Source organism: Xyrauchen texanus, chromosome 12 (assembly GCF_025860055.1).
Source record: "Xyrauchen texanus isolate HMW12.3.18 chromosome 12, RBS_HiC_50CHRs, whole genome shotgun sequence".
Taxonomy (NCBI): domain Eukaryota; kingdom Metazoa; phylum Chordata; class Actinopteri; order Cypriniformes; family Catostomidae; genus Xyrauchen; species Xyrauchen texanus.
Window position 1 is genome coordinate 8,165,781 of NC_068287.1, and position 14,310 is coordinate 8,180,090.

At 39.5% G+C, this 14,310-nt stretch overlaps 1 protein-coding gene across 1 annotated transcript in view; it reads left to right on the forward strand.

Moving 5' to 3' along the window:
- The window catches only part of LOC127652711 (serine/threonine-protein kinase LMTK2-like), a 67,382-nt gene extending 53,515 nt beyond the window's left edge, over positions 1 to 13,867 (forward strand). The window contains exons 7-14 of the mRNA XM_052139032.1: positions 2,282 to 2,412; positions 4,551 to 4,635; positions 5,000 to 5,121; positions 6,450 to 6,599; positions 6,684 to 9,567; positions 9,670 to 9,802; positions 10,565 to 10,819; positions 11,689 to 13,867. Of these exons, the coding sequence (XP_051994992.1) occupies positions 2,282 to 2,412; positions 4,551 to 4,635; positions 5,000 to 5,121; positions 6,450 to 6,599; positions 6,684 to 9,567; positions 9,670 to 9,802; positions 10,565 to 10,819; positions 11,689 to 11,717 (3,789 nt within the window). The 3' untranslated portion in view covers positions 11,718 to 13,867. The remainder of the gene's footprint in view (positions 1 to 2,281; positions 2,413 to 4,550; positions 4,636 to 4,999; positions 5,122 to 6,449; positions 6,600 to 6,683; positions 9,568 to 9,669; positions 9,803 to 10,564; positions 10,820 to 11,688) is intronic.
- The last annotated feature ends 443 nt before the right edge of the window (positions 13,868 to 14,310 follow it).

A 14,310-nucleotide genomic window follows, 5' to 3' on the forward strand; every position in this document is an offset into this window, starting at 1 on the left:
ATTCAATGCACTCTGAGAAGTCATACACTTCATCTTTTCAATGTTGCTGTTTCATTAAAATGAACGATAGGCCTATAAGAGTAGCAGGTCTTTTAGGCTGCATTTACATATCGCAGATATTTGAGATCTAAGATTTTGCCCTATCCGCTTACACTCACGTAATACACAACGGCTGTTACATAAATATCACGTCAAGACTGTGCAGATTTTTTATCCCATCTGCTGTCATATTACATTAACGGTTGTGATTACATAAATATCGTGTCAAGAGGGGCAGTTTTACCAAGAAGCACATTTGACTGTTCACATGCATTCACGACGAGACGCGAGCATTCTATACAGCATGCACGGTACAGTACGCATTTGAGCCAGCTGTAGTCAAACAGCACGCGGGTATTGCCGGTACTTTACAACATTGGTTGCCATTAAAATATTGTACTAAGCAGAGGCTCCACGGCAACCATAGCCAGTTTTGGCAGCACCCCGTGGTGTTCAATCATCTGTTCAATCATCCAACAAAACAAATTTCTCACTGTGCTGCCCATTTATTCTAAATTGCCATTTAGTCTTTGAGCCCAGAAACCCAACACATCTATGCAGCCCTGATCTGTGTGGCCTGTCTTGCCACTGCTTTTTTATTTTTAAAGTGCTGTGACACCGCATGTAGTAGTCTCTAATAAACAGCCTTTCCCTTATTTGGATGAATCACTGTGAGGCAGGAAGGCATCTGTACAAAGAGATCGTACTGCCCCTCTGTGGCACCATATGCAAGTTGCAGATTCAGCCTAGAAAACATTGTGTACCATTGATGTACCCAAAATGCTGTATGTGCTGTACGAGATCTGCTTCACATTCATGTTTAATTATGTTTTCATTTGTTTGTTTGTTTTATTCAACAGTTTTTACTGGTCCAATAAGCTGCATTCCAATAGTGCTCCAATACTTTTGGTTCACTTCTTGATCACTCCACTGTGTAGAATTCTTACACATTGTCCTACTTTTGCATCTCTTTTTTATCTCAAATTTTTTTTTTTAACTGTGGCAAACATCTAAGAATAAAGATGAAATATCTGGCTTACATGATAATAATAGTTTATATATTTTGTCTGAAATAAAAAAATTAAAAAGTTCCCTTCCCCTTTCTCCCCAATTTGGAATTCCCAATGCGCTCCAAGTCCTAGTGGTGGCGTGGTGACTCGCCTCAATCCGGGTGGTGGAATACGAATCTCAGTTGCCTCCCCCTCTGAGACGTCAATCCGCACATTTTATCACGTGGTTGTTTTGAGCGAGCTACCGCGGCGACGCAGTGCGTGTGGGGAGGCTCACGCTATCCTCCGCGGCATCCACTCACTGCTCACCACGTGCCCCTCTGAGAGCGAATCACATTATAGTGACCACGAGGAGGTTAACCCAACATGGCTCAAACCACCCTTGCAACCGGGCCAATTGGTTGTTTAGGAAGCCGGACTGGAGTCACTCAGCACGCCCTGGATTCAAACCTGTGATTAACATGGTATTAATGTTAGAGATTGACCAATAGTGGACTTTACCAATACCGATATCTAAGGTGGTGGAAAGGCAGATAACCGATTAATCGGCCGATAGTTTTTAAAATAGATTCTTAGAATGTTACAGCATTTTCTTAATTGGCACAGACATAGAGGCCAGAGTCCAAAATGAATAAAATTCCAGATGTAGTTTATTTTTCAAACCAAATCCCAATAATAATCGTGCATTACAAGGGACTTTTAACTCAGAACATGCCTGAAACACACAGGAGACTGTTATTTTGAAATGATGAGGACTTGGCTCCATCACAATGGTCTATATTAAAAATTTACCAAATTAAGCTTTTTATAACCTATATATTATTGATATTATGCACAATAAATGGAGTTGGAGACACAATGTATTTTTATTTGCATGCCCTCGCTTCAATAAAAAAACGTAATTATCAGAGGAACACAGAAGAATAAAAAAAAAAATATCTGCAACTATTGGCATTGATTTTTGCAGATAACCAATATTTTCAAAAATAAACTAGTGGCACTGGTTAATCGGTAAAACCGAGATATCTGTCTTCCTCTAATTAATGTATTGCTTATGCAACTATTGTATAAAAAAAGCCTTATTTCACTTGCAAGCTGCAGAATCACAGCTGTTTATTATCATTATAACAACACTAATTATAATGGTCTTAAAATGGTGTTATTCCTTGTAATTGGTTTAAAATTGTCTATAGTTTCTACACTTATTGCTGTGTTTGTGCTTTGATGTGCAGGGGGACCTGAAGTGTTATGTATCGCAACATGACTGGCTCTACAGGAATGGAGAACTACTACAGCTGCAGAAAATGGCTTGCGAGATCGCTGCTGGGGTCACCCACATGCACAAGCACAACTTCTTGCACAGGTACTGCAAAGATCTCAAATATGGGCACACGTTACATTTCCTTTCCACTCATTGTCACAACTCTCGTTTAGTCCTACTTTTGGCATGTCTTGCTTTGACATTGCCAAACCTTCATGCAATCCAACTAATACGCATTGACTGAGAGACACATGTTTAATGCAGTAAACAGCTCATGGTGTTTATCTGCATGTCTCCACTGCAGCCTGCACGTGTGAGTGTTTTTGTTCTGGCTTTCCTACTCTAAGCTGGCTGGCCTCTTTTTATTATTATTTTTTTTTATTTATTTATTCAAAAAAAGGGCCACAGCTCTGTGAAAGGCAATGTTGCCCTTTCATTCTTACCCTTCCAATATTATGGAGGCAAGGCTAGGTTATCTAGAGTGTCTTGCCATGTTGAGCTTTACCCTCCTGCGTGCTCAGGATATGCAGAAAGGTGTCCGATTTACAGCTCCCCTGCATTACAGGGTGTTGGCTGTCTTCTGCTGTCAGGATATGATGATTCTGCGGTTCAAGCATAAAAGGATCCCCTCGTATGGGCCGCGGGGGTGGGCGGAGTTATCTGGGCTACAACTCCAAAGGAGGCATGGCGATTCCTGTGCCGTTGTTGTGGCTATCATGAACATACCTTGGCTCTTAGATTTTTGATTTCAAAGTTGATTTACAGTGAATCTGTGTTTGCCACTCCCACAGTGTACATCTACATGATCAAGTTTAGATGGGTGTGATGGCATGAAATCCAACGAGCAGTTGCATTTACAATAAAATCATACTGTAACGTCTTCAAGACCCCAGCTTCAGTCCAAAACTTTTTTGAAAATTATGCCTTAATGTCTTAATTGAGCTAGCCAAGGCAATATGGCAAGGAACAAAAACTTTTTTGCTATTGTTGTTTCTCAAAGTTCATGCACATTGCAGCAGTTCCCTTTGTGTACCACTTGTCTGCGCTTTGCCATGTACAGCCAAAACCTTAACTCTGCTCCGTGACCTGTCGACAGTACTGTATCGGGCAGGGGGCAAGACTAAAATATCCAACCATTTATCTTGCGGTGGTTTCAGCGATAATGACAGTAGCCGTGCACTCTGAGAGCAAACAGCGCTAGTGTCAGCATTGAGAGGGTGTAATAGAGAGACTCTCCTCAGAATAAGTGGGGAAAACTGAAATCAGAGCTGGTGTGTTCAATGGGCCTCTGTCTGAAAGAGACACCATATGTCCTCTCGGACCACTTACTGGCTCAGTGAGCATATTGCTTCCACCTGGGAACAATATCCTGATGCTATGTGATTAAACTTGGGAAAAGCTCCAGTATCCGTGATTTTGTTGTTGGGGGGTGAGATGACACCTGCTGGTGTGTTAACAGTAACCTTTGGACACAACCACAACCATAAAACACATACTTACCCACTGAATCAACACTTAGTTCTGTGTCCATACTGTCATGTGTACAACTTGGACTGAAAGTGGATGGAGACTGATGGATTTGTAGCTAGTCAGTTGCACAAAGATGATTTTAGAATGATGAAGGCTTGTAATCATCTTTTAGTTCGGATCCATGATTTATGGTTGAAAATTTTTTCAAAACAAAAATGCAACTCTCAGACACCTGGATGGTTTTGCCGGCAGGCGCATAGGACATATCAAGTGATGCACACAAAACTTATAAAAAATATTGAATCAGCAATGTTTGTGACTTTCTTCAGGGATTTAGGTCTTAAATTTAAGACTTATGCTTTGCCAAAAAATGCAGTGTTTTGAAATGTATAACATTTTCCCATCAAGTGGTTAGTGCACAAGACATATTGAGCCATACCACTCATGGAAGACATTCAAGTTTGAATCAGGCCTGCGTTAATGCGTTGATATCATCCCCTAATCTCACCCCAATAATTTCTTCTCCCTTCTCTGCTGTCACTATCAATAAAAAGTGGCAAAAAGCCCAAAAATCCAATTTGAATAATATTTTAAGAAGTGCCATTGTTAATTCCAGACAATGTATCTTTTGACTTGAATAAAGTATGTTTACTACTAGGAGATATTTTGGAGGTGAGGTCTATACACCACACTACAAGCATAATTTTACACGCAGATAACATTTTTTAAAGGCATGTCGGTTCATTTTTTACTCCTATCTTCCTTCACAGTGATTTGGCTTTGAGGAACTGCTATCTCACAACAGACCTGACAGTCAAAGTAGGAGACTATGGCATTGGCCCTACAAATTATAAGGTATAGCTTGCAAAGGCATCACCTATTTAATTTTTTAATTATTTATTTATTTGTAACATTAATGTTCTAAATTATTGTATCATTGTACCTTATTTTTTGGAAGGCTTTGACAGCTCAGAGTATGTAAATGTTTACAAATACAGGTTATGTTTAGTTATCACATCTAGTGCAGAGAGCAGTCATAACATCTCTCACATATTGCTGAAATCTCAATGTACCAGTCAGAATCATAAATAATATGTACGATGTAGTATTTATATAAAAAACGAAATGTATATGTGTTTTGCCCCTGAGTCGAACATGGTTTCAACCAACTTGAAAATGGTGCATGCAAATTATTCGTATTTTTTTCTTTTTTTAACAGGAGGATTATATCACCACAGAGGATGACCAATGTGTGGCTCTGCGCTGGCTTGCCCCTGAGCTGGTTGGTGAGCTGCATGGAGGTGTCATTACAACAGAACAGACTAAACTAAGCAATGTTTGGTAGGTATCTCAATTTTACATTTACACATTTGGCTGACACTTTTATCCAAAGCAAGGTTCAGTGCATTCAAAGTATACATTTTATCAGTTTGTGTGTTCCCTGGTAATTCCTTCTCAAAACAATAGTTTCCCTGCTCACTTGCATTGAGTACACATTTGCAGTTCTACAGAGGATTTTGTCCTGGTGGTCCTTGACAGCCCTCTTATATAAGTTGAGGTAAAGGGGAATGTTTTGGCTCTCAAAGCAGTCGCAGATCAGAGCCTTCTGAATGTGAGCCACTGATGCACTGTTCTGAACACAGAGTTGTATATTTGACTCTTATAGGCACATGTGAGAATCACTCAGACTGCTCAAATGATGGCTTGGATGTCAGCCAGCCATTTCATGAGCTTATATAAGCAAGCTCTTATTACAGACCTGTCCTTTTTTTGAATGTTGTTACGTTAAATATGGATGTTGTATTTGTCTGTTTGGATTTTATGAAAAATGTATTTTAACTGCAATGAAAGGGTTGAATTATACTAAGTGAATGAAATGTTAAATTGCATAACTGAAGTAAATAAACTGAAATAAAAACTAGATAATAGAGTAGGATTCATTTTCAATTAACATTTTTATTGATTCATAGACTTAACACAAAGAAAAAAAAAAATATATATATATATATATATATATATATATATATATATATATATATATATATATATATATATATATATATATATATATATATATTTATATATATATATAAATCACATTTTACATTAAGCTAGCCCACCTATAACCCTAGCCAAACATCTTGGGTAGGCCTAGCCCACCTTTGTCAGTTGGCCTATGCAGCTTACTGTAATGTAATCTGGGACGTTTACCATTCCAAATGAAGGACTTCACTATGCTATCAGATTGCTTGAAATAAGAGAGGGGAACGTCTACAAGGAGAGATTGAAACAGGTAGTTGAATTTTGGAATACAATTCATTTTAATTAACCTTCCCAATCATAAATGTAATGAAACCCACCTGCCCAAATTGCTCAAACTTTCTCAAAATTAACTCTTAATCAAACAAATTTGCTGGGAATAAAATGCCCAAATACTTAATGCCATGTTTGGGCCACTGGAAGGTGCCCAGCTGGAAAGACATTAATGGGTAGTATGCTGTCAGGGCCAAAGCAATTAAATCTCTATCCTGTAATCTGGCTCTCCTGTCAGAGCCAAACCTATTAAATCTGTATCATGAGAACGTAGAAAAGGAATTAATAATTCTGTGGATGCAAGGAGTAGGATTCATACAATTTAACATCATTAATATTTATTTTAATGTTTTCAGGGCGTTGGGTGTGACATTGTGGGAACTGTTTGAGGGTGCGAAGCAGCCATATCCTCACCTGTCAGATAGAGAAGTGCTCAACCATGTGCTCAAAGATCAACAAGTCAGACTTCTCAATCCACAGCTGGACTTACCCTATTCTGAAAGATGGTATGTCTTTCACAAATACTTCCATTTTCATAGATCAAGCTCTCTTTTGAAACTTGCAGTTTAACTATGTGCTTTGGTCTACAGGTATGAAGTTCTGCAATTTTGCTGGCTGCCTGCAGATAAAAGGGCCACTGCTGAAGAAGTCCACCGCTTGCTCACTTATCTCCGAATGCAGGGCCAGAAAGATGTGAAGGATGACTTTGAGCAGCGCTGGAGCTCTCTCAAACCAAATCCAACTACTCGCCAAGCCACCGTCAGTCACTCCTCCTTCCCTATCCTTGAGCAGTTTGATGATGGACGAGAACCAGACGAGGTGCTCACGGTCACCGAAACGAGTCACGGGCTAAGTTTTGAATATGTGTGGGAGGCAGCCAAGCATGATCACTATGAAAGCCACAATCGCTCTGCCATAGACACTACTCTAAATTACCACAGTATGTTCTTTCCAGTGCCAAGGCAAGATATTCATGCTCACTTCCCTGACACTGAGAGTCAGCGAGAAACTGGCAAAGTCCCGGGAACCTTGCCTGTGTTGGATACACATAAAGCCTCGTCTGGAAATGAGTATTTTATTAAGTTGGAAGAGCTGGATGAGAGTGACTTTGGGATAGGGGAAAGTCAAGGTGCTGAGGGCACCAGTGCATCAGAGCAGCAGCAGTATGTAGTCTTGCAGGATGTACGATTGGATGAGTCCAGCACAGATGCCGATTTCTTCCATCAGAGCATTGACTCCAAAGACTCATACCTTCAGGACAGCCACATATGGTCATCAAGTGAACATGAGAGCCCTTACCATACAAACATTTTCAGTGAAGGTGATGAAAAATTTGAAGATTCTCATGCATTCAGGAGAGGTTTAATGGAGCTTCCAGAGATGCATTTTCCAAAGAAGGATTGTGATGAGGAAACCAATAGTATAGAGGCTAATTACTTTCAGAAGTCTTTTTTAGGGGTTGAACCAGAAGCAATTCATCTGGCGATCTCTGATCCGGAGAGTGCAGATGTGATGAAGCTTCTTAACAATGAGAAACTGACTGAAAACTTTTTGTTTCTTAAAGACAACAGCCTGATGAAGGATAAACCTGTTTTTTCTCAGCCTGACTCAAGAAATTTCCAGGAGACAATAAGCTCCATCACTGAGACCAATGTCTCAGATAGTGTAAACCTTACAGCTGATAATTCTATGCAGCTTAAGGATGAATTCTTGGATTTATTGAGCCCTATTTTAGAAGATTTTCTGTCACCTTTGAAAGGAAATGAAACAATGTTGCCTTTAGATATGTTAATAACAGGAAAAACCTGTAGCAACCAGCTGCCAAGCACAAATGGCTCTTTGAATTCCCCAAAAGTTGGGAATTGCTCTTCTTCCAAATCTACCTCTGAGAGTGTTGAGGTCATTGGTGACAGTCCATCTGATAGTCAGCAATCCCTTGAAAGTGCCAATACAGATACTTTGTGCATAGATGCCAAACCCCCTAGCCTTAAAGAATGTTTTGTATACTCAAAGGAGAATGAGCAGAGTCTAGGAATCAGTGACTTAGCTGAGCTTAGCTTTACTACTTCACCTGTTGGTGAGTGTACAAAAGGTGGCCTCACTGAAGGACTAACAAGTAATGACTCAACGAGTGATGTCATAATGGAGCTGGACAAGAAGATGACCAAGGATATTTCACCATCAGAAGCCAATGTTCAAGATAAAACTTTAGTGGACAACCATGTAACTCAGGTCATGTCCTCTCTGGTGGTCTCAGACTGTTGTCTTGACCAAATCAGTCAAGACAGCATGTTGGATGACAGCACATCATCCACTCTTCCAACTACTGAGAATTCAGCTGAAACACCCGACTCATTAGATTCTCTGGACATGCAGAGGGACGTGGTACATGGAGAGTCCTTGGAAACCCCTTTCAATAAGCTTCAACCACCCTACAAAGCCGCTGACAGTGGGTATGAAACAGAAAATCTAGAGTCACCCGAGTGGAACTCGCAAACAAGCATGAGGGATTCCTCGGAAGAGAATGGGATAGATCTTGCCGTGGAGTCTATTTCTACTCTGGTTCCTCCGGAAATAATTGTGTCTGAGGTGCAGAGTGTACCTGATATTCAGGTAAATGGTGATGTGATTGATCACCAGCAAGAACCTGGTGAAGTTCCCTTGAGTGGAAACTACAGAGATTCAGCTTACTTCTCAGACAATGATGAGCTAGATAAGAAGAGTGATGATGTAAATGGAAATGTTTTGACAGATTCTTCATTTTGGCTCCAAAGTAATCGTGTTGTTGATGGAAGTGACGAAACTGAATCAGTTGTTATTATTGAGGAGCATTTAGTGTCTGAGGCTGATACTTCTGGAGAATCCGCAGGTCCTACTCCAGAATCAAATGATGTTGATGTGCAGAGTAGAACAACTCCTCTTCCAGAATTGGTTCTTACCACTGAGGAGGATTGGAGCCAGGATAAACCAGTGTCTGTGGATGAATCTGTGTTTTCTGATCTTTTGTCAGACCAAAGTCATTCTATTGCAGCCGCAAAACATTCTGCAATATCCTCTACCTTAACGCAGTCCTCAAGTGACATCATGGTCCATGCTAAGCTAACAAGAACATATGCTGGGGAGGGAACAAAGAAGAAGGAGCCAGAAATGGAGGGGAGATATCTAGGCAAGCTCAATGGACCCTCACTGGAATATGCATCAGAGGATGGGATTGAGGCTGATGAAGATGAGAACAGTGATGAATCAGATGAGGACATACGTGCCTACCGATTGCACAGCTCTAGCTCTGAGTGTAGTGAGGATGATGTTGTGCATCCCATACCTGTTATCATCTCAGACAACAGTAATTCCCTCAACCTCAAAAGCCTACTAAAGCCCAAGTCCCTTCAGACTGCTAAACCAACATCAAAAGAGGGAAGTACTAGATGTGGGGTGTCCTTTTTTGATGATGTCACTGTCTACCTTTTTGACCAGGTCTGATGTTTTCCTTGCATCCATACTAACAAATCGATTTGCATAAACTTAAGTGTTTTCTTTTGAGAAGCTGTCTTTAAATGCCTAGTTTTATCCAAACAGGAAACCCCAACAAAGGAACTTGGGGAGAATACCCATGTCCCCAGTAGCCCAATGTCTGATTTCTGCAGTCCAGTGGCCTCCTCCAGCTACCTTAATAGATTTACCAACTCTGAAAGCTCCACAGACGAAGAAGGTATGGATTGAATAACTTCCACATTAAATATTAAAATCCCTGAAACATACTCCAAACAAGTACGTGACCTTATAGCTATGCAAGCTTGATTTTCACGTATCATTTGTTCTGAAATTTGTCAGAACGCAATGCAAGTGTGCTTTGCATTTTCAGCATTGGTGCAATAGCCGTTATTCAGCATTGGTTCAATAGCGGGCAGTAGTGTAATCTATGCTTCTTTTCAAGGCTGGAGTATACTTTTTTTTTCCCCACGTGCCATTCCATCTCACACACGGTCCAGTGCTCAGTCTTTCAGAGTATACTCTTGACTGCGAGTCCATACGGACTTGTTTGACAGTAATGTGCTGATGATGAAATTTGTAGATACTTGGAAAACCAAAGTATACTTTGGCCTTTAGTGTCCTTTTCTATGGTCAGTTTTTTTCTTTTAAGTCAACTATGGTATAGCAACAGTTATATGAATTATGTAGTATGAATTTATAAACATATTTATGACTCTTTGTCTTCAAGCCATTAGAGTAGAATAGTGATACAAATGGAACACACATTTGAGGGTAACTATCAGCATCTTTAGTACTGCTGTTTGTTGATGCCACAGTTATGCAAGGGTGCACATTGTACAATGGGTTGGTGAGCCAAGCATTCACATCTTCATTTGCATACTTGGACAGAGTTTGTTTCTTGACTAAGGGAAACACTGCAGTCTTTACTACATTTTAATCTCCCCTTAAGTCCCCTTAATTTTTCGATTTTGTCTGACAGGTGGTGCATTTGAGTGGGATGATGACTTCCCATCTCCAGAGCCCAGTTTCCTTTCAAAGGTAACCAGTGATCATTCTGCAAGTAGAACAGGTGGGACCTCGGCAGCTTCAAAGTATTTCTCCCCACCCCCTGCCAGCCGCACCCTGGAGCAGAGTTGGAACAGCCCATCTACCTACACCCGCTTCTCCATCTCCCCAGCCAGCATTGCTAGCTTCTCCCTCACCCACCTTACAGACTCAGACACTGAACAAGGGGGTAAGTCCAACACATTCATCCAGACTAGGGTCATTTGATAAAAGTTTTATCCGAACTAAATAAGGCGGTGTAACACTAGCAGTCTCAAAGCAACTAGTTTTGGCTGAGGATGTTACAAATGCAGACTGCTTTGCTGAGATCTCGCTTTCTTCAGAGGTATGACACTTGCGAAACCATATTGTGGTATGGTGACAAACATACTCTTATTCCCTTTCAAGTGGAGCTTGCCAAAATAACAACAGGAGTACCATGTGAGCATAAAAAAATAGTAAAAGAGTGATTTATGAAGCAATTCATGGAGAAGCCTTACCTTGTGAAAGTGTGTGACTGTGTATTTAGCCCCACAAGGATTTCCGTATAGAACACGCATGTCCATATGCAGCTTTCAGTGAGTAGAAATTATGTTCAATAAAAACAGACTCTTGTGCATCCACTTTCTGAATTCAGTAAAAGAAGCAGCTCACTGGTCGCTTGAGGAGAACACAAGAGCCCGCCCTGACGACAGAGCAATTTTTTCTGTCATGTTGGATCCGTTTTTCCCTTTGCTGGAACCATTAGTCCCGACGGTCAAGTGATTAACGACCTCCCGCTGGCGGTCGCTAATGGGAACTTCTCACTCCGCCTTGACTCGCACCTGAAAATCACTTGATAAATCGGCTAGTGTGACGTCGGCTTAATGTGTCAGATGGACGTCACTTTTCACTGGTTTACATTAGGTTGCACTTTAAGCTTATGTTGGTCCCTTGGTTGAAAAATTGCTTATTACAGAATTTATATACGATAGGGGAACATGATTAATTATAATAATTTTTTAATGTTACATTTTAAAATTAAGTAAAATAATATTTGTGTTTCTCTTTTCTTTTTAGGAAGTGGTGAAGATGGAGAGAAAGATTAATCACTGAAGATAAGTATACATGTTGGTGAAATGTGAAGGACACTTTGAAGGCTTTGATTGCTTCTCAGGCATCATTGGTATTTATTTGAGGAAATGAAGGTGACTCTACAGTCTAAGCTGTACCTCTCTCTTGTGGCTGCTTCCTGTTTTCTGCAGATGATCCAGCTCGGTGATCTGAAATTCTAACTGTAATTTACAACATTTTTCATCAGTGCAATTTGGAGGAACCTTGCTTCACATTTGCTTTAGAAAGTTTCACGTGCTTCTCACTTACAAGTGTCCTGCCTCAGTTTTTTGTTGTTTGTGTATGTTCTCTTGCTCATATACATTTCTCTTCGTCAACATTTGACTTCTAAACGATGATGCTGAAAATCATGGTTCGACAGGAGGACTCTCGTAAACACTAATGAGCCAATAGGCTCATGCTCATATTGTGCAATTTAAATCAGACGATACTTGCCTTTTACGTTAACACACACTGGATTTTATTTTTTTTACGTAAAATCAAGTGTGACAAGCTAATTTATATGTGTAATGGATAAGATATCCAATAGAAGCAACATTCATGTCAGTATGCCTCTGCACATATATTTTTGTACAGTGTTTGGACAGATGATACATTCATGAAAGTGCACCACTTTTTCACCCAGGCTCATATAGTTCCAATGAGATATGTTGTTTTGTATACAGTGATGTAGAAGTTAGAATTTGGGCTGTTGAAGAGTTTTGGAGATGAAATGCTAAAAAGTCTTAAAGATGTGAGCCGTTTCTTATCATTGCAGTCAAGCTCAGCGCATCGAAGCATGAGCAAGTTTTTTCTAGTTGTACAGTGAATGGGTCAACACAGTGCCAGTAACAGCTCTACTCTTTCCATATGAGGAAGTCCAGTGTGTTCAGCCACCCATGTTCCCATTAGCAAAGCCCCTCATTCTCTGAACTTCAGTTTAGGTTTGTGTTGGCAAGTTTTATGATTCAAAACAAGGGGGAATCTCACCAAAACTGGTCATTTTGTACCCTACTTTTTTCTCTCTCATTTTTTTAAGATTTTTGGCATTGTGACATTTCACACATTTTACCCCCTAATTCCCATTACTGTGAAAACAATATATATATATATTTTTTATTTTGGATGTAAATATGACCTGGACATTTCTTGGTGAGATTCACCCAGAACTTCTGTCATTGTGGCAGAAGATAATGCTTTATTTTTTAGCAAGTAATCATGAAGATTGGTGGTTATGTAGAGAGACTGAAAAGTAAATGTTGGCAGAACTTCCAGAATCTAAAGTTTATGGCTGCTTGTAGCCTCAAGAAGATTCGAGAAGGTTTGGAACTATAAATAAAAGCTTTGCCCATGTTAACTCTAAAGAGCAGCTTGTAAACACAAGTTTTTCCTCATCGCACAAGCTATTGTTTTGATTTGAATCATTTATATTTGCCAATCTAGCAGCTCAGAATGCTTTTTGTTGTGGGCTGTCAATGACAGATACACACTTATGTACATAGAAGAAATCAAAACTACAGAATCAGCAAGATGAACTTTTGATATAAGCAAATATTTTCTTGGTTCAGTCAGAAAGGAAGTTGATTTTGGTACAACATACTCTGTTGTTATGGCTGGAATAATCAGGTGCATAGTTTCTACGTCCCCTTGTAATTCAGTACAGTACCCTCTCTCTGTTTTAGCCCAATTGAATCATCTGTGTTACCAGCACTCAATTTCATTTCAACTTGAAATTTTATGAAAGGAAATTCTTTGGTTTTATTCAAAGGTATTCTTTGCTTAATCTTGCACATACTTAAAGTGTAACTTAATGTTTAACTGTGCTGATGGATATAAATGTTAAATTTTGTCTGTAAATTAGGAACGATGTAAGTACAAGGTACGAGGTTTCATTTTGTAATTTAAAGCCAAAACGTGACGTAACACTGGTGAGAATTGATCGGGAAAAAGGCGATTAAAGCTAAAATAATAAATGGGGAAATGCAGGTCATCATGTCCTTATAACTTGTAAATTTTAAAAATGGTGATATTTTTACTTCATATTAATGATCATGTGTAGTGTCACTGAAGGAATGTTTATAATTAATTTCCCTGTTTATTATGGAATTAAATGAAAATGAACTTCTGTGTATCCTGTATGATATTTAGTTGTTTGGTTCACAGATGCTGTTATTCTGTTAATGTTGACGTGTGTAACCTATTCAAAGTACTCTCTCCTGTCGCAGTTTAATATGCAAAAACAACTGTAATCTGATTTCCTGAAAAAGTGGAAACACTCTGTGGCCTTTTCAAAACATTTCTGTCTTTGAGCATCCCAACCAGCCGGCAACAAGTATATTTACATGCACACAATACAATTATAACAACCAAAACTCAGCTTGTGCAAAAAATCTGACAATGCTAGAAAACTGCATTTCCATGAGATTTGAACTCATCTGGTTATTCCCTGCTTTTGAAGGCAAATGTAAACAGGCATGCGTACAACACTTGTGCACATTGGAGAAGCCAGTAAATGCAACGCAAAATTAGGGTAATGGGCAAAACTCTAAATGACTTGATTATTTTTGGCTTAAATGGTTTTTCTTTATT